This window comes from Falco naumanni, chromosome 7 (genome assembly GCF_017639655.2).
Source record: "Falco naumanni isolate bFalNau1 chromosome 7, bFalNau1.pat, whole genome shotgun sequence".
Lineage (NCBI taxonomy): Eukaryota > Metazoa > Chordata > Aves > Falconiformes > Falconidae > Falco > Falco naumanni.
In genome coordinates this window covers 45,725,525-45,745,395 of record NC_054060.1, presented here as the reverse complement: position 1 = coordinate 45,745,395, position 19,871 = coordinate 45,725,525, and the positions used below count along the sequence as shown (strand labels likewise).

The following is a 19,871-nucleotide window of genomic DNA, read 5'->3' as shown; positions in this document are numbered from 1 at the left end:
TTTTATTTTTCCTCTCCCTTCTCCACTGTTGTGGTGATTCCTTTTAGAACAGAATTAAAAAGCCCGTCTGACTCATCAGCACTAACTCAACAACCTGCTATTCTGAGGGGGCGGTTACAGTTGCTGGGAATAACCTTCTTAAGGCTATTTCTCTAAGTCATTGTAAGTAAAATGGATGCAAAGAATATGTTCTCATTATACAGTAGGAGGTATATTGAGGAAAGTCTGTGATCGTTGGGAAAAGTAGAATTGGAGACCAGCTCTTTAAAATAGGAGTTAATGCACACTTCTGTCGCCATGGAAGATGCATACTGACTTCCTAGCTAGCTCCCAAGTGAAACTAAAAGGTGCAGCGTTTCCCCATGGTACCTCCAGGCTGTTTTCTAGCTGATGTTGACTGTCCCAGGCTGTTTGGGACATCAACACCACACCATTGTGGTACTAACCCCAGCTTGCGGGGTCGCCCTACCTCAGGTCTGAACTATGCTCGCAACACTGAGGAAACCTGTGTAGAACCGTGCATGATAAGTCACTGAGGTATTGCCTCCAAACAAATACTGTAGGAGGAGCGTACGTGTGGGGCAAACCTCCAAATCTGACAAAAATTAAGGAGGAAGAAAAAAGGTATTTCTTGTATCATCCCACTATATGGGAATCTCAATTGCAGATCAGGATTAAATTATTCAAGTGCTGCACAGATGCAGAGCAAACGTTTCACATCTAAAGCAAAGTTTCTTCCTGAGTACAAACAGTCAGAGCTAGTGGCCAGTGTGGGATTCAGTGTCTAGCATATCAGGGTGATGGCAAGCTTAGATTTGTAGTTAATCAGGAGATAAGTTTATTTCATGTAAAGAAACTTTAATTGGAAAAGAAAACCAAAGACAGAGCTCTGGGGAGGGGTATAATGTTTCCCAGTAAAGCTGGAGTAGAGGATGAGGATTGTAGTACAGTAGGGGTAGCTACTCAGGGTTTGTAAGTCAAAAGTTATTTCTTGCTCACGTACTGTTATTGATGAAGGGACTTGCCTTTTGTGAAACCACCACTCTTGAAAGATGCCAACATGACCAAAGCTATTCTGTTTTCAAAGGGTTTAATATTGGTTTGTCATTAATTTTTGGAACTTTGAGGCTCTAACAATTTATTGCCTCATTTGTTGTTTGAAGAAATGTTATAGTTGTCCCTCTGGCAGAGTTGATCTCTTCAGCTGCTCAGGACAGAATGATGTATACTTTACTTACAGAATATCCTGCGTATGTTTTTCTGTTACATATTAACCTGGGTAAGATGGTTTGAAAGAAAGGCAGCAAACGGGCATTGTGCTGACTTCTGGTTCTGGCTACCCTTGAGCGCACAGTCATGTTTCTTCTTACTTTTCCTAACTGTGATTACCTCAGGAATCTCATGGATAAATGTTCGAGAAACCTGGAAAAAAAAAAGATTAATAGTGGTTAAAAAACCCTAAATAGTAGTACTCATCTTGAACTTTCCTGTGTGTGAGGAGCCACTTTAAATGAATGCTCCATTTGAATGAAGGCCTTGGTTTCCATCCCAGGGGAAAATATTTGAAAAAGCTTCCATTTTATGTTTGGTTTTGTGAAGTCCGTTGAGTTTGCAGTGCACAGAAGCAATGTCTGCAGCTGCCAACTTCTGCATAGTCATAGCTCACAGGCCATTAACGCCGCTCAGAGTGGGTAACCACAGGAGGACATGAATGTCCAGCGAATCCACGGGCATGAATGAACAGTAGCTGTACTCAGCTGCTCTTTGGGTGAACCGTAAACTTCTCATGTGGGACCATGGGTCAGGAAAAAGGGCTCCAGGCTCTAGAATAAAACTAGACTAGGAATCCCATCGTTATTCCTCACTTGTTCAAGAAGGATAGCGTGTCAAGTAGATGGATGTGATGTAGCATTCTATAGCATCTTGCAGCTAGCTATAGTATGTACTTTTACATATTTGAATGTTGGATTTATAGCAATATATTACAAGACAAATACAGAAATAGACTAGACTGTACATGCTTTGCAACCAGGTCTGTTAAGGAGAAGACATAAGTACATCTTGGTGTGTCTTTGACTTTTGACTTCTTATTCATAATAAATATAGCGGCATTAGATGAATGCCACTTCTGGTAATGGCATTTAGATTCTCTGCTTTGGCTCCTCTCCTGTGCTCTGAACACTTAAAGTGACAGTTTATAATCTGCAGCTTCCTATTGTTCCTCTGTAAATTTTCAGGTACTGTCTTAAGGTGGGAGACTCAGACAACTGAAAATTGGAGCTTGATGTCTTCGGGAACAAAAAACTCACCGCCAACAAAAATCAGTTGACTGTTTCTAGACAAATATCAGACTATGGTATTTATTGCCAGGGAAGTAGCAAGTGCATAATTACATTACAGAGGAAGCTTGCTCTTTCCACTTGTGCAGCTGGAGCAGGCGCTGGTTGCCACAGCAACAGGGAGATGGCTAAATATAGCCTCCCGGTGCTGGACCACTTTAAGGTAGAATGATGGGGAGGTGTGAGGGTGTGGGCCTGGCTCTCTTCATCTTAACCAACTTTTTTTTTTTTTTTTTCTATTAACTGCATAGTAGAGTTGGATGGAGCTAAAATTTCTTTTTGCTGCACCAATGCTCACTTAGTTCTTCAGATCCCTCCCTAAAAACATTTCGGCAATTCCTCTAAGAAAGAAGATTGTAATTGAAGTAATTGGAAGCATTCCCCCTAGATGCGTGTTTCTCAGTTTCCTTTTATCTGGAGGTTTTAAGTTATGAGCTTTTAAGGCTGGGACTCTTTTCTTTGTAAAGAAAAAATACAAACCACAAAACCCACAGTGGCATTGACTGCTTCAAAGAGACCAATACGTGGAGCTTCTGCAAGGAGCTGCTATTAATTTGTTGTGTTTCCAAGAAGATTTTCTTCACTGGGTCAGACCACTAATTCAGTGCACTTAAATGACGGTCACTACTCCTGCTGGAAAGTTGCAGTCTAGCCAGATGCTGAGTTCTTTACAGCCTGAATACCAACCTCTCTTCTAAAGCCTCTGTTTATAAGTGTGAGGCTCCTGCTTATCCATATAAATGCTTACTTTTTTTAAATCCTGTTAAGCTTTTGTCCTGAATTAAGTTTTGTGGCAAGTACTCCTGTAGTCTGAATATGGGAAGAACACTTCCTTTTATTGGATCTAAATTTTCAGTCTTTCATTTAAATAAATGTCATCTTTCTTTTCTATTCCGAGGGGATATACCAAGATCTTAATCTTTGTCATTCGTTAGCCTGTATACTTTTATCATGGCTGCTCTTAGTAGTCTATTAAATGGCAGTATTGAACCAGTCTTTTCACCCCATCGATGTATCAGTTCCTTTTTATTTCTTCTCCCCTTTCCTAAATCATCAGGTTCTTAATATTTCTGCCTAATATTTGAAGGGATAAAATTGTTCTGTAGACTTTATTACAGGATTTCAGTGGTTGTGGATCTGTCCCTGCCATCTCCACCGCCCTGTTCTTTGGCTGGTTTTGGTGACTGCTGCACAAAACAAGAACTCCTTGTGAACTTTGTTCAGGTTTTCCAGGGAACGGATACTTGATTTAGAGTCCTGCAAAGTTTGTGGCTAATTCACGTGGTTTTCTTCAGTATGCGTTGTTGGTTTTTTTAATATTGATTTTTCATCTGCCATTCTGTAGTCTGTTCACATAGCAGTCTGAGCTGTTTGAAAAGTTATATAGTATTCTCCAATATTCTTACAGTATTCTGCAATCTGGTAATCTCTTAACTGCACGAATACTCATTTCCCTGCTAATCCCCATTTGAGCTCATGAATAAATATTACAAGTACCACCTGTCTTTATATGAAAATCTTCTGGCATCCACTGTTAACCTTTTGCTGTCGTGAAAATTCATGATTAATTCGTGGTCTTACTTTCTCCAAACGACATATTTTGATCCGTGTTGCTACTTTATTTCATCAACCAAGCCTTGCAGGTAATTCCTGAAAAATGCAACAAACTTTGGCAAAGGTGGTTGAAATCCTGAATGACTGGAATGATTTTCTGTCGCATTAGCCATCTCATTTCTAGAGATGATTTAAAACCTGATTTAATTCACAGTGGTATGGCAGAAGCCATGTTGGTTTGAATCTGTAGTCATGATTTTCAAAGACTTATAACATTTTTATTTTTAATGGTCACTTACTCAACTGTTTGTTTTTAAGATGGTTACTTAAGTTGTTGTGACAGCAGCGGCATAGGGTATATCTAGATGAAAAAATATGATGAGAAACTCAGTGTGAATCTGCAGGAGTTGAGCTGCGTGATGCCTACCTGCGTGAACATTCTCGCTCTGCACTAAACACGGCATACTTAGTGTGTTCAGGTAAACCAGCTTGAACTTACTACAGGGTAAGAAGCAGCTGAGATTTTACTGTGTTGGACTGTCTGGTAGCACCTACTAACAGCATACTTGCCCTAATTTGCCTGAAGCTTTTAAAACTAATTCTTATTTAGCACTAAATTATATGCCTGGTTTTGTAGGTAAAACTAGTCTCAGAAAGACATGCGCAAAATCAGTCTGGGTTGGGAAACCCAGGAGTCTTACTTTCTGTCCTACCTGCACATGCTTTAGCAGTGCTTGGCAGAGCAGGTAGTAGCTAATTTCAGACTGGTACCCTTCCTGAAATATTATTGTGGAATACCTTCAGCGTTACTGTAATACAGATGTAAAACAACTCTCATTTTCTGTAATCATCCACTGAATATCTTCCATACTATAGTAAAACACTTAGGTATTTGAGCAGTAGGTTCAGATGCTTCCTATCTTGAAGATCTGTTATGAAGTAACATTTAGAAAATGAAAGGGATTATCAAAGTGTAAACTATACAACAAACTTGTGTTGCCATTTCTGCCACCTTAGCCTGGGATGTAGAAGTTGCCTTTTGGACTTGTGCCAGCTTCTCTCAGTCAGTTTTGCATAGTTTATCCCAGTGTGTGTGTAATATATGTATGTATGGAGCTTGATTATCTTGCTGTATTGACCTTGGAGTTGTTCCTGATTGGTTGATAGCAGCTGCTTGAATACTTATAATTGTGCTTAAAAGTCATATTAGTAAACTTCAATTTAGGATTTGGTTGGGTTTTTTTGAACAGATCTTAATCTCAGTTGCATCCTAAAGGTTTTCTTTAGGCTTGTAGTACTTTTCCAAAACATGAAAAGAAGTTCCTTCTATTTCATGGTAATATATCTTTGCTGCCTTTCAGATCAAAAGGAGTAATCCTGAATATCTCCTCAGCTGCTGGGATGTATCCAACTCCACTACTGACTCTTTACTCTGCAACTAAGGTAAGTGTTCTTTTCCACACTGAAATTGAGTGTCAAACATAAGCCAACATTACAGGAATAAATGTTTTGGTGTCCATCTAGTGGTGCTTTCATGAACTAAGGACTGAGTTTGTAACTTAAATTTTTCCAATAGTGGAAGCTGGAAGCTTGAGATTAAAATGAGTGCAAGCATTTACTAGCAGGGAAATGACTATTTTCTATGTTTCATGTTTCATGCATTCTGCTTTTACATGGGAAAGGATCTAGTGTACCAAGCAAGCTTAGTGTGAGGTTGAGAAAGGACATTGACAAAGTTTAACATACTTTCTTATTTTGACTTTGAAACTCTTTTCTCTAATCTTACTGAAGACGTGTATCTTCAATATATATACACATATATATTGAAGTAGGAATTTTCTGGTGCTTGCTGGAAGCAAACATTTGTCCTTTTTTTTTTTTTTTTTTTTTTAATTAGTTGCCTTAAGTTTAGCATTTCAGGTAAGAGAAAGGATGGAGCTCTAGGGCCTTGCCACTACCAAATAGTCAACTCCCCTTGAACTTCTGACCGCACCTCCTGCTAATGTAGTCCAGTATGTCATTTAATGTTCTTGCAGCGAGTGGATTATTGGCTTATTCTCTCCCTGGTAGCCACAATAAATTCCAGGTTCTTTGCAGCAGGGCTGCTACTCAACCAAAATTAAGGCATGACATTATCCCACTCTGTATGCAGAAGTTTGCACTTCACTCAGTGCCAGTCAAGAAATCTCATGATGTTTAACGATAATCAAGTTTATCAGGGTCTCTGGACTGAAGATCTGTCATGTCAGCTATTCCATCTAATGTCGTCTGCAAGTTTGCTGAGGGTGTGCTCTGTGTCATCTAGGTCACTGACAGGAGATACCAAAGAATATGGGCCTTCGTATTGATCTGCAGGGTTGTCTGCCTGTTATCAGCCAGGTGTCAAGCTATTAATCATGGCCCTTTGAGCCTGGTGGTCCAGCCAGCTTTGTCTGGCCAGCAGTTTGTCATTTCAACACATATCTGCTTGACTTCCAAATGAGAATGCTGCAAAAGATGGTGTCAAAAGCTTTACTGAAGTGGAAATATATCTGTATATACACACACATACAGTTTATATATATTAAAAATCTGTTTTCCTCAGCATCAAAGCTAGTTTACTCCACTGTAGAAAGCAATTTGCTGTTGGTAAATCTGTGTTCACTGTTTTTGGTGTACCTTCTTGACCTTTATGTGCTCGGAAATGAATTCCAAGAGGGCTCTATGTTTTTTCCACAAACTGAGTTAAAGCTGACTGTATCATTCTTGCCTTTTCAAGGAGGGATATGTTAGCTCTCTTCCAACTGTCAAAGACCTCCCCTAGTTTCCATGGTTTTTCAGATATCATAGGCAGCAGACCTGTATACATATGGACTACTTCTTCCAGCACTCTTGAGTGAATCCATGGTGGCTCCACAGATTTGAATGCATCCAGCTTCTCTGAGTAGTCCCTAAATTGTTGCTGCCTGTGCCTTTCATTAAATAAACTGGTGCATGCAGAAGCCTGTGAGGAGGCTTTGGCTGTGTAAAGGCAAAAGAAGTGTTGAATACCTTAATGTTTTTCTGCCCTTTATCTCTAGTTTTCTCCATGATTCATCAGACCCCCATTTCTCCAAAATTCCTCCTGAAACTAGTGTGCCTGTAGGATCCTTTACTGCTACTTTGTGTTTTTTGCTAGTCTTTTCCTAGTTTAGGTTTTGTGTTTCTCCTCTGTTACTTCTCCTTGTTTCTGTCATGCTCCTTTTAGTTCATCAACAAACCCCCCACTTAGTCAGACACTCCTCCTTTTACTGAAATTTCCAGTTGTCTTCCACATATAGGCTGGTTTATTTTACCAGTTTATAAGTTACTACTCTAGATCTACATTTCATTTTAGATTTATCTGCTCTGGTTTCTGTTTCTGTCCCAGTGACAGTTTTGTCTTGCTGCAGCTGGTCTTATTTTTTTCCAGAGATACTTATAGGGGTTTCTAAAACGTTCCCCTATAAGATCTCCAGTTAATGCCTTAAAGACAGAATACGGGTATGCAGTATGGAACTGAAGTGTACGTGATAAAACCAAATCCAAGAGACATTTCCAGTGGTATTAAAGCAGTATGGCACCACAGCTTTTTCAGGTACACCTGGTAATTACCTTAAAGAGTTCAAGGATTTAGGAGTTGAAGCAGAACCTTGACTGGGTGAAGAGGCCTTCAATAGTGTCATTCATGTCAGAACAGACTTGTTTTCTCTAGACTCTCAGTAATGTCTTCGTATTTCTAGGAAGGAATTGATGCACACTACTTTATTCATACTAAAGGAGGGGATAGTGAGGTTTAGAAATCAGGAAAGCCTGAGTTAGTTTTAGCTGGCAAAATTTGCTCTTGAAATAGCTGTTTCCTGAGAGAACAGTTCTTTGTTTTAATATAAAAGGTCACTTCCATTGTGGCAGTGCCTTCAGCTTTATGGAATGAATGAGCTTCTGATTTTAGTGATAATATGCCTTACACTTCTTTGGTTAGTCTTTTTCAACGAGAATCTCAAATATTTCTTCCCCCCCCCCAAAAAAAAAACCAAAAACAAACCCCAAAAAACCCAACTCAATTGCAGGTTAAGTAATCTGCCAATTATCAGCACTGCTTATCTTCTACCACAGCAAGATTAGTAAGCATGAAAGTGACTCTCCTAATACAGCTATAGAAAGACTGTATCTGCAGTTTCTAGGGTTTTTTCCTCATCTATATAGAGGGGGCTTAAAGCATAGTATCCTTCAAGTCTTAAGTAAATGGCTTTGGCTAATTATCAGGAATAGACTCAGTTCAACTCTTTAACCTTCCTGTGGAGAATTGCCTAGTTTACAATGAAATGAGAAACTTACAAAGAAATCATAGCCCTATTTTTTTTGACATGTTTACCTATCTATTTGCATTAATACTAATGAGAAGTGAAATACAGTATCTTTTTTCTTCCCCATGTCTTTCGTATTTGGGTTTGTTATGGGATATACAAGGAAAATAAATTTTCTTGCATGCAATGCTTATCTGCTTATTCAGAAGATGTTTACTTAGAGTGTTCTTAAGATGGTTTTAAGTTAAAGATTGTTGGGGAGCGTGAGCATCTGAAGATAGAAAACCCAACTTGTCTTGAAATACAGTTCTTCAAGAAGAAAACCTCTAAAGCTTACTTGGATACTGGAAGTTGCTTTTTCTTTTCATATAAAATGAACATTCTCTTTATTGCAACCCTTTTGCAACTAGTAGGGATGACAGTCTTTATACTGTTTCTCCGATATGGAGCAGTAACTGATTTTGGGACTCTTGTCATGTAGAAATAGTTAGAGATTTGAATGATCACAGCACTTTGATTAACACAATATAGGTTTTTTATTTGTTTTCAATAGGTTATGATATACTCTGTGCAGTTATCACACATGCATCTGGCAAATGTGTTCAGGGACTATACTGAACTACTTGCTTGTCTATGCAAGTGCCTTATTGTTGCAATAAGATGGCTAGCTCACTTGAATCATTTCTGCTAGACCAGACTTTCAGAGTCTTGTTCATGTTGAGTACTGAATTTCATTAAGAACTTATGCTTGGGGGAAAGGAAAGAACAGCTGGACAGAAGTTTTTTTTTTTTTTTAAATGAGCCTCCTACCTTGTACATGCAACTTGAAGAATAAAAAGACCTATCTGCTATGCAGCAAAATCTCATTTTTCCTTTCCTATCTTGTGTATGTAGAGAAATAGCCCAGCAGTGTTTCTGTTGCTTCTTGTATAGGCTGAGTTCAGTGGGATGACCTTGGTAGGAAAAACAATGGGCATTGTAAACCTGAAGTGCTACTTTCAGTTAGGACTTGTGTGAATCCACTGGTGACATGGTGACCAAAGGAAGACTGTATTGCAGGTGCAATACTACAGCTTTGCTGTTTTTGAAACTGGTCAGAAGCAATGCTTCGTAAATACTTGAATTAATTTAGTATTCATTTTAGCTTCAAGCATGGATAAGAGTTTTAATTCCTTCAGCTGAAGGTACTCCATTCATCCTACATAGCTGTACTGTTTCACTAAAACAAGAAACCATAGCAGAACCTGATATTTTGTCTCACTGAACTGCAGGAGGGAAGAGTGGAAAAGTGGTTTAGAAGAGCTCGGGGAAGGGGAATCTGTGCTGGTTTGAACTGCTGAGTAGCCTTGGGTTATTAGGACAACACTTCCTTGGCATGGTTGTGGAGGCAGCTGTATCAGATGTGAGGGCATCTTGAAGGCAGATAATAGCATCCACCTTTTAAGCCCTTTTGCTTCTTTCTTTAAACTTGGTCTTGCAATTTCTAAAACTTCAAGAAGTTTGGAACAGAATCTGTGGAGGTGGACTTCAGGAATAGGAAGAAGTATCACCATAGGGTAGCACTTCTCAAAAGTGTAAAGGCAGAAGACAAAGTATTTAAGCACTGTATTTTAAAAACCACACACAAGAGAAACCCTACTTAAATCACTCCTTAAAAAAACCCTAAACCAAACCAAAAAACCCAAACCAGCATCTAAGGAGATAAGTAGTGAACATACAAAGTCTTATTTTCCTTTATTAACTAGGCTTTGTGTAACCAATCTAGTTCCTATTCCTTCTAAATGCAAAAGGATTTTATTTTTTTAGATTGAGCCTCACTTCTGTAAAAATACTTTGTAAGCATAGGGTTTCTATTCAGATGGCGTTGCTCTAATATGCAAAGTTTCTTCAAAAACCTAAGGTTTTTCACTTTGCAAATAGGAACTTTAAATAGTAATTCCAATATGCTTACAAAACCCTACAAACTACAGTTTCCATTTTAATGTGTGGCTTGCTGTGTGTTTCCCTTCTTTTCTCTCTAGGCTTTTGTGGATTACTTCTCCCAAGGCCTCCATGCAGAATATAAGAGCAAGGGCATCATTGTGCAGGTGAGTAGAGTTTGTTTCATGTAACTGTGGTTACCACAGCAACATTGGTGTCTTGGTAACAAAAGGGAATCAGCATATTCTCTATTCATGAATATGTGACACAGATTAAGGATAAGGATTTCCTTTGATCCCATTAGCAGCTTTCTTAAGTTACTCTGAAACAGTGTGTCTTGAAGCAACAAAAACATAGCTTGGTTTTGTGGGTGGTTTTGGTTCTTTTAGCTGACGGTGGTAATTAAACATTTTATACTTAAATGTTCTGTAAAATCATGTGCAACTCAGTAGAATACATCTTTATACAACTTCATCTACTGAAACACACTTTTTTTGGAGGGCATTTGTACAGACATTCAATGGGTAACTGCTCAGAAGACTAGAATAGTTGCATTCCCTGCAGTGTCACTGAATCAACTGCTAGTGTAAGCATAGTAGCAAGAACAAACAAAAGCCCCAAAGACCCTTTGTATGTAATGGCCTGATTTAATTTTCTTAGTACCAGGCTTCCACATTACTAATGAGTCTTGACTTTTTTTCCCCTCATTTGTTTACATTCTATGATTTATTGTTATATGGTTATTTTTTTGATGGGACATAAAAGCAAACCAAGCCAATCTCTCACAGCTTTATTGGATTTTGCTTTAATATCACTTCTCACATACTCTTAGTGTTTGCTTCCAAAACATGGCCAAAGCTGGAACTTCAAGCTACAAACACTGAATTTTTCACTTGTTGTTGTACCTGCTAACTCTCCAGAGCCATAATCGGTTTGATAAAGGTGGTGTAAGATCCTATCTGTACTGTGAAGGCAGTGGTTTATTTTTTTTTAAATTCACTTAGGGACCTTCTTCCAAACAGGATTAGCCTATGTCCACACCTGGCATTCCCCTGTTCTGTATGGTGGCTCTCAAAACCACCTGAACTCCAAGCGCCCTATGAGGAGCATGGCACAAAGTTGCCTGCCTTTTTTGTGTAATCGCTAAACATGAGAGCACAACTTTTGTTAATGGCTAAAACCATAGAGAAGTTCTTAACAACTTAAGACTATGTTACCTTTTTGATGTGCTACATTTTTTTTTACCTCTTTAAGTATACTTAAAAAACAAGAACTTATCACCAGGAAATGTCCTGCAGTTTTGTGTCCAGATGTTTAGTCCCAGATGTTTATTACGATGTCCTGTCCCAGTTCCTGAGAAGATTGTGCTAAGAAAAAGAGACAATTGCTGTGTGAGCTATTCCCATGTAGTCATTGACCCTTTAATGGGAACCTCGTTTAAACTAGATTTAAACCTTATACTTAACATCTTAAGGGATGTTGTTTATTTTGGGCTCTCTTGGCAGTGGAGAGAAACCTAGCAAAGGTGGTTCGTGAAAGCATTCTAACTGCTGCTGTAGACCTTGAGGATAGACTAGGTGATGTTAGTTTTACACTGGTAACAGATTTCTAACTTGCTGTGGTGCTCCCAAAGCATGCTTTCTCCTCAGAGTGCTTGATGCTGTGCCCTAGCAGCCTGGGTGTACTGTCAGCTAAACCAACGGCAGCAACGCAGGATGCATGAAAAGGGAGCACTCTGAGCAAGTGCAACAGGTTCAGTGTACAGGGTGGTTTGTGTGCGCTCTCAGTTCTTGAAGTGGTTGAAGCTGCAGCAGTGTTTAGTGTTTTTATGTCTCCTTGTCACTTTCTCTTCTCACAGGGCTTTCCAAATCTTTCCCTGGCTTCAGCCTCAAATGGTCCTGCAACGGGTCAATTTTTACCATACTGCCAAGTTCCTTACAGCTTTCTTTTCACTTTCACTCTTCTGTATTGCTTCTGTCTCCTTAGTGTGTTTCAGATTGTATTGCAGATTTAGCTTCATTATCAGACAGCTGTTTTTCTGATCAGTTTCATCTACATGCAGCGTGGCCCTCTTGTAGTCTGTGGTCACAGTCTCCAAATGAGACTGAAGAAACCGGTAAGGCTATTTCTCTTGTCTACATCAATAATATGAAGTCTTCTGGTAGGATTTCTCCCCTGCTCAAACCAACCTACAAACTGCGAGGCACAGGCTGCTTCACTGGCAGTAGAGCTGGGTGTGATTTTCTTTTTGCGTGTTGCAGTACGATGTCTAAGCTCTTTCTCTGTTTTGTTGTGTTTTCTCAGGTAGAGCTGCTGATGGTTACCTCAGTGTTGAGAGTATTTAGAGACAGGTGCTTGCAGGAGAGATAAGTGTTACATCTTTGAGATGTGTTGGTCTTATGTGCATTTGTTTCCTCCTCCCCAAATTTTGTTTAGATAGTATTCTGTCAGTTTAAGAGACGAACAAAGAAGGAGCAGGTACTGTTCAGTTAAGACTATGGAGTACCTATTGAGACCGAAAGGTAAATAACTCAGTAACTCATGCTTGGCTGAAGGCATTAAACACAGTGTGAATATACATAGTATGGGAAAGAATTTCTAGCATTTGGGTATGGAAAAGATAGGAAAAAAGTTTTGTGTGTCTTACATTTTTAACATAAATAAAGAATTAAATCTGGCTTTCTGTATCAACGGTTACGTTTTCCCATACAAAACTTCACAGGTTGTGGTAAGCTGTCTTTTTGTACCTCCCGTGTTGGCTGAGAGTGCTGAATTCCTGACAGCACTGCTTTTTTGCCCCTAAATGTAGACAGTGAATTGCCATTCTGAGTTATGTGGACCTGATGACCAATAGCTGTCACAGCTTCAATTTGTTATGCTAATTTTATTGCAGTCCATGTCCTTGTCGTCTTGTTCCATCTTAAGTCACTATAAACCACTAATGAATATTACAAGTACCTTCCTGTGAAGACTAGCTGACCTACCTCCCTCAAGCCTTGAGGAAGACTGCACCTCCCTTAGATTCTTTGAAGTTCATATCTGTGACCTTCAGAAGTGTAGTGCTTTTAATTCCAGACTCGCTCTTTCAGCTTAGATCACCATTTAAGATTTAACTTTTACCATGCCCATACCTGCAGAGTACCATTGTATGAAAAGCAGAAACAAAGTGCAGGGGGGATTTTGCCAGTTTCTGAGGAGCCTAAAGTATATCTGCTTTGCTCAAGTGGATTGTTGTCTTTGTGGAAGCTGTTTTGATAGTATATAGTGCTTTTACTGCAGTGTAGCCATCTTTAGATGAAAAATACACTCTTTTTGGCTGACAGGCCTACTTAATTTTACGGAAGCAGCACAGTAATAGCGTAAGTGAAAATTCTGTATGTTTACATGAAGAGAAAGAGATAGGCAGAAAGAAAAGGAATGAGGAAGATAAGGACTCCCCTCAAGACACTACTGGAAAAATCTCTCCCTGAAAGGTTTCTGCAGACTCTTCTGAAACTTTCGCTTTTTGAATACGTCTAAAAATATTGCTTGGTTTTTTACCCCTTTTACTCAGTTTTTGTAAACTTCAGTTATTGGCATTTTCCCTCTATACTTCATTACTATGTGTAGCAAAAGTGTAACAGTCAAAACATCTCACTACCTGTTTTCTTCTGCCGTATCCACTATATAAAATAACAGATCACAAAACCAAGGAAGTGTTCATCTAAAGGGATTTCTAGAAAGTTTTCTAGTCTTAACCTCCTACTCTCCTAGCAGTGGGATTGCCTGGGAGTTAGTGTGACTGCTGCTCACACTAGGTCATGGGCTAGTCATGGCTTTATCCAAGCAAATCTTGAAAACCTTCAAGGGCAGGAGCGCCACGGCCTCTCTGGACAGTCTGGTTTGAGTGTTGTACTGCTCTCCTAACAAAAGGCTTGCTCCCTAGTGTCCAGTCTGGCACTCCACAGCCAAAATTGACAGTTTTGCCTCTTGTTATTCTGCGTGGCACTACCAGGAAGAGTTTGGCTATCATCTTCACAACTGCCCTTGAAATGTTGGGCTGGTATTGAGTCACCACCAGCCTCCTTCTCACCACACTGAACAAGCCCAGCTCTCTGTCCAGGTATTCAGCAAAGTGTGCTGTCACCAAACTAATGGCTAATGACGTTGTCTTCCTTCCTCCAAAGCTTTTTAGCTTTCTGTACAGGTCAGCTTTGGTTGTTGCAGTTCCTCCATGTCCTCTTTGTCCCCCACCCTCCTTTTGCCCACAAAGATACGGAAAGAAACTTCTTTAGCGACACCCAAGAGTTCTGGTCTTATTAAAAAGTAAGGTAAAATAGGTGATAAAATTCTGTAAATAAGCTATTCTGTTTTTTTGGGGCTTATTTTTACGTGACTGTAGCATAATTAGTAGAGGCTTCTGTTTAGGACTAGAGATCTTGACTTCTTCCATTCATACAACATTCAAGACCCCAATTCTGAGTGCCAGCCAATTTTAATAAGCATCAGAGCTATAAGCAGCAGAAAATGTTTTAAGCAAGCAAGAGACATTGTATTGACATAAGCTACTTCTAAGGCTCGTCTTGAAATTGGAGAGCACGCTAGGCTTTCCCTGCATAAAGAAAAGGAATTTTCTATGCAGTTACTTCCCCAGGTAGCGTGGGTTGTATCTGCCTGAATGCAAAATGCTGAACTGGGAAGGAAGAAGGGGGGGAAACTAATGGATTCAACAGGTCTCTTCATAATTGTTAAAATAGGAAGATGGTAAATCTAATGCCTCTGAAATTAAATACCTGTCTGTTTTCTGCAGCGCATCTGGGAGGAAAAAAAAAATGTTAGAGTGTAATCCTGTTCTACGTGACTTGAAGTCTGTGGATCAATAGCTAACCAGTAGTGCTACTGTCTGCTTGCTTTTTCCAAGTATCCTCATGCACAATTGTTTGCCCCTTCATGCTATCCAGTGGCTTAACTGGGTAGTGCAGTTCACTTATGAAGTCTGTTTTTAACAGAGGAAGACAGAAAGTAAATCACAACTATAACTATAATGCCACTCTGTGTGGGGATGTTGCATATCTTATTCACCACCAAATTTTAAGCTTAGAATTGCTTTCTTTTTTAAAAAACACCAAACTGGAGATTCCGTTTAGAAATGTAATCTGAAGAATGGATGAGGCTCATATTCTGGAGCTGAAACTAGGTACCTATGCTGTTATGGTAACAGAATGAGTGGTTTTCTTATCCAAGCATTTGTAACTTTTTGACAACTTCAAAGGTAACAGTAACTGCTTAGACTTCTGAAGTTCAAGTCTCCATGTTTTTCCTCTCCATTTTAAAGTAGACTCATGGTATATTATTGAAAGTCCTATACATAGAGAAGTGCACGTCTTTAATGTTCTAGGGTGAAGGAATGAGCAGACATACCAATCCTGTTTGTGGTGGTCAAATTCCTGTTGAAGCGTGCACACTATGGCATGGATGAATAGTCAGTGAGAATTCAAGTGGTCATTTCCCCCCTGTGCTATGCTTCTGAGAGTGTGATAGTAAATGTTTCTGAGGTCAAACCTGTGGTCATTGTTCTTTAAGACACTAACGTGGGGAAGCAGGGGTTTCCAAACTGCAACTTGCCCAAATATTACGCAGTTTCAAGATGGTATTCTCATTTTGAGATCCATGACTGTAGCAGAAGTGGATGCACACTTCTCAGATATCTGCTGTAAAGGTATGTGAACCGTAGTGCTCACTGCTGTGATGGGCAGTAGTGACTGTATTGAATCACTAGTGCAGCCACAGGTAGTCTTAGGAGGTCCTTGTCAAAGTGTTGGTAAGGTTCCAGCTTTTCTGAGCTTGTGAGGTCTGTTATGTTTAATATCTGATTAAGTGGCTATAGACCAGGGCTTTTTTGATGACCTTTTTAGAGGTCTAGATTGAGGACAAGTTAAAAGCAATGCCAAAATCATGACTATGAGGCGAGAGGGTTGCTTCCTAGTGCAAGAGTATACATGCATTTCCCTTCCCTTTGCCAGCAGCATGAGCTAGGGATAGGTGGAACGTGATTTTGGATCCCCCAGGTCTATCTTGCCCCACCACTGACATGCTGTTGTGGTACCAGTGTCCCCCTGTCAGCAGTATACACATGCTGCTTCCTCTTGCTTTTCCATTATGTCAGGGCCAGGTAGTTCTGTGACCCCCTGTCACTTTTTCTGTTTCTTCCAAACATTGCTATAAAAGCTTATTAACTGTGCTGTGTTTCTTGATCCTTCTTTCTGTGCTTGAGGTCTTCCACTGTGGTACCGGTATCTCCTCCATCCTCTGAGCCCTCCAGTGCAGTACAAGCTCCATGTTCCAAGCCTCCTGGTGTTCCCTTTTCTCCTTCTTCTTCCCACCTCCATGTTTCCCTTTGTAAAGGTGCCAAAGTGTGGAGCTGTTACTTAAGCATAAAATCCCTGTCTTGGGTTCTGCACCTCCCTCCCAAGCAAACGTTGGGGGGTTACTACAGAAAAGAGACACTATAGCATTTTCTGTTAAATAACTGGAATGGAATTTTGTACTTACAAGGCAAACTGTAAGAAAGGCTTTTCAACCATATACTTGTAGGGCCTCAGCTGCTGATGCTGACTGTCAGTGGACCACTGAACCTATCCTTCTAAACATGTCCCGCAAGATACCAGATTAAACACGTTTTAGATATTGTACATTGTGATCTTAGAACTGGAAAGAAGGCTTAGCTTAAGCTAGAATTCAGTATACAGGTTATCTAATTTCCAATTATATTAGTTCCTTGATGGGTATGTAAGTTAATCTGAAAGCATTCTCTGCTTAACATGATCTTTCCTACATGCAGAGTGTTCTACCATATTATGTGGCAACGAAAATGTCCAAAATCCGCAAGCCGACCTTCAGTAAGCCCAGTCCTGAAACATATGTCAGAGCTGCCTTAGGCACGGTAGGCCTGCAGTCGCGGACCAACGGGTGCCTACCCCATGCACTCATGGTAAGTCATCTTGGAAAACAAGGATCTGGAATGTCCTTTGCGTTTATTATGGAAGAAGAGTAAAGAATAATTTTGCATATTAATTCTTTTTGTTCTTCTAATTATAACTTGGTAATATTTGTGTGCGCTGATAACTGTTAGATTTCACTTAGTACAGGCTATAAAAAGCTAAGACTTACCTTTTTTTTTATTTAGGGATGGATCTTCTCTCTTCTACCTACGCCTGCTGTCATTAATTTACTCATGAAAACAAACAAACAAATACGGGCTCGTTACTTGAAAAAAATGAAGGAGAAGTAAGTTGGAGGTAACGATCTCAGAAGCCTGAGACTGCTGCAGGTTCCATACCCGTGGTGCAGCACCAAGTAGACCTAATGTTTTGAACATCTTCAATCGTAGGTGTACTTTCTAACAAGTGAAACAGTCCTGTTTTGAGGATACAGGTGAAACGGGACTGTTGACTTCTTAATGTTGACTTCTTAATATTGACTTTAAAATAGGCTTTATTTGTTTATAGATTTATGAAGGGGGACGTGCTTTGGACTAAAATTGCACTGTGCTTTAAGAAATACTTACATGGACTTGATCAGACATTGTGCTGTTGAGGAACAACTTGGTCATACAGCGTCAATCACATCTATGTATTGTGCACGTGGGTGAAGGGCAGAAAAGTAGTAGTTTTCACATATTTCTGGACAGGTGGGCAGGAGTGGGAAGGGAGAGTTTATTTAAAAAGGTAACCTAGCACTACTGACAGTGTAACTTTTTTCCCAGCTCAGGTTTTGGGTAGTTGCAGGGATTCTGCATTGTCAGCCAGCTTGTGAGCATTTGTCTGCTTACATGGTCCAGGGTGATTTTTGTTATGAACTTGAGGGAAATGGGCCAAAACCCCAAATAAGTGTAATAGCTCATCTATAAATATATACATAAAATAACATTTCAAAAAGTATTTAAATTCTTGGTTCTTGAATATGGATTCTAACTTTTCAGTAATATGTAATCTTTACGATTTGTAATAACATTTTTAAAATTTCAGTGCCTGCTCTTTGTAATAGGTGGTGATAACACAATGTAGATAAATGTCAAAAGCTTTGTATTACATGCTAGCTGCTATGTAAAAGATTATGGGTACTTTAAATGCAGAGCTTGAAATTAGTTACTCTCCTTGTTAGCAATGACAGTTAAATTATTTTTGAAGTATGTATCAGTCTGTCTTTTTGGTGAGGCCCTTTGAAATGTGAATCCTGAATATTTGAGACAGCTTTAAAAATGAGAATGAGTAAACTTCTTTAAATGCAGAACACTCTTAATGGTGTTTAAATTAGCTCATTTGTTTCATGGTTCTATTCCAAAACTGAGTGCTCCAGTGAGGCTGAAGTTCTTCAGCTCCAGGAGACAGGGATCAGAATATATGAGAAATCTGTACTGCTGTTGTTTGTATTTACCTACTCTTTAAAGTCTCTAATAATCCTTCTTATAAACATAAAATATATTGAAATTTATATGGCAAATCAAACTGCAAGCAGCTACCACAGTTTTCCGTGGTGACTTCCTGAGACTGAGGAGTGGAGGTTTATTCTGTCCTTCAAAGAACAATTTCAAGCTCTGATTTTGAAGTAAAGTATGTTGTGCTGAGGTATGATTTTGGGGCTAACATTTCTGTACATTGAAAAAACCTGAATACCGATGCAATGGTGCTGATCAAATCTGAGACGCAGATCCTATCCCATAGTTTTCTTAATTTTTTGGAACAGGGATGGTGAAGTCAGTGGTATTAGTTCTGTAAGAGCACAAGACTTGGTTTGCTCTGGATCTGATGTGGAAGCATTGGACTAAATCTGTATGGTTTTGACTTTGTAAAACAAATAAAATAGAATCTACTCTGACTCTGTATTGTGTTGTTTTTTCCCTGAAAAATATTTGCCTGTACATTTAGATGTCTGCTTGTCCTTTATCGTTTATGATAATGCAGTGATAATTACTGTACTTTTATGTGCCCAAACCAAAGCTTTTATTGTTTTCCTGGCTGTTATCTATTTTACGGTGCTGATATTTAAAATCACTGGAACACATAATAAACTTCATTAGAAGAACTATTAATTAAGCTATTAATAAGAAACAGTTATTTCCAAATAACGATTTTCTAGCTGCTGAAGGTGCTGTGGAGGCGATGCCTGCGGGGATGGTGTGGTACCCGGTGCCGCCGCGGCAGGGGTTCGGCTGTGGTCCCTCGGTGCTGCCTCGGGGTCTTGTGTTTGCAGACTGCAGCAGGGAGTCGCTGTTTCACCTGGAGTGCCTTGACTTTGGCTTTGACCGCCTGCCCGCCCTGCAGCTGAGGCCATGTGTACTCACCGGCTTCCGAGGTACTCGGGCCCATCCCGGGCGTGTGCTAGGGGAGGGGCGGGGTGCCTTGGGCTGCTTCTGCCGTCGCTTCACAGCTCCTGCTCCGATCACGGATGCAGGATCATCCGCGAGCGGGGTCAGTTTTCACTCCCTTCGGGGCAGGGGATGAGTAGCGTACCCGCTCCGTTCGCCTCCCCGGTGCAGGTGCCGGGTGCCCGGGACGGCGCCGGGCTGCGGGGGTGGCAGTGCCTGTGAGCACCGGCCGCGGGCGGGGGGGAGCTGCCGCCAAGGCTCCGTGCTGGGGCCGGGCGCCGCGGGGGGCGCCGGTTCTGGTTTCCCTCATGGCTGGTAACTTCACCCATCCGCACCGCCGCTTCCCGCGCAGGGGGAAATGTACGCGTAACTGACACAGTGGCTCAGGGCCTCCTGGCGAGCGGACCC

At 40.2% G+C, this 19,871-nt stretch overlaps 1 protein-coding gene across 2 annotated transcripts in view; it reads left to right on the top strand.

The window, feature by feature from the left end:
• HSD17B12 (hydroxysteroid 17-beta dehydrogenase 12) overlaps window positions 1-18,973 on the top strand; it is an 88,912-nt gene extending 69,939 nt beyond the window's left edge. For both annotated transcript variants that reach the window (XM_040602120.1, XM_040602121.1), the window contains exons 8-11: window positions 5,255-5,336; window positions 10,219-10,284; window positions 16,938-17,087; window positions 17,283-18,973. In XM_040602120.1, coding sequence (XP_040458054.1) covers window positions 5,255-5,336; window positions 10,219-10,284; window positions 16,938-17,087; window positions 17,283-17,387 — 403 coding nt within the window. In that variant the 3' untranslated portion in view covers window positions 17,388-18,973. The remainder of the gene's footprint in view (window positions 1-5,254; window positions 5,337-10,218; window positions 10,285-16,937; window positions 17,088-17,282) is intronic.
• Window positions 18,974-19,871: the final 898 nt, after the last annotated feature.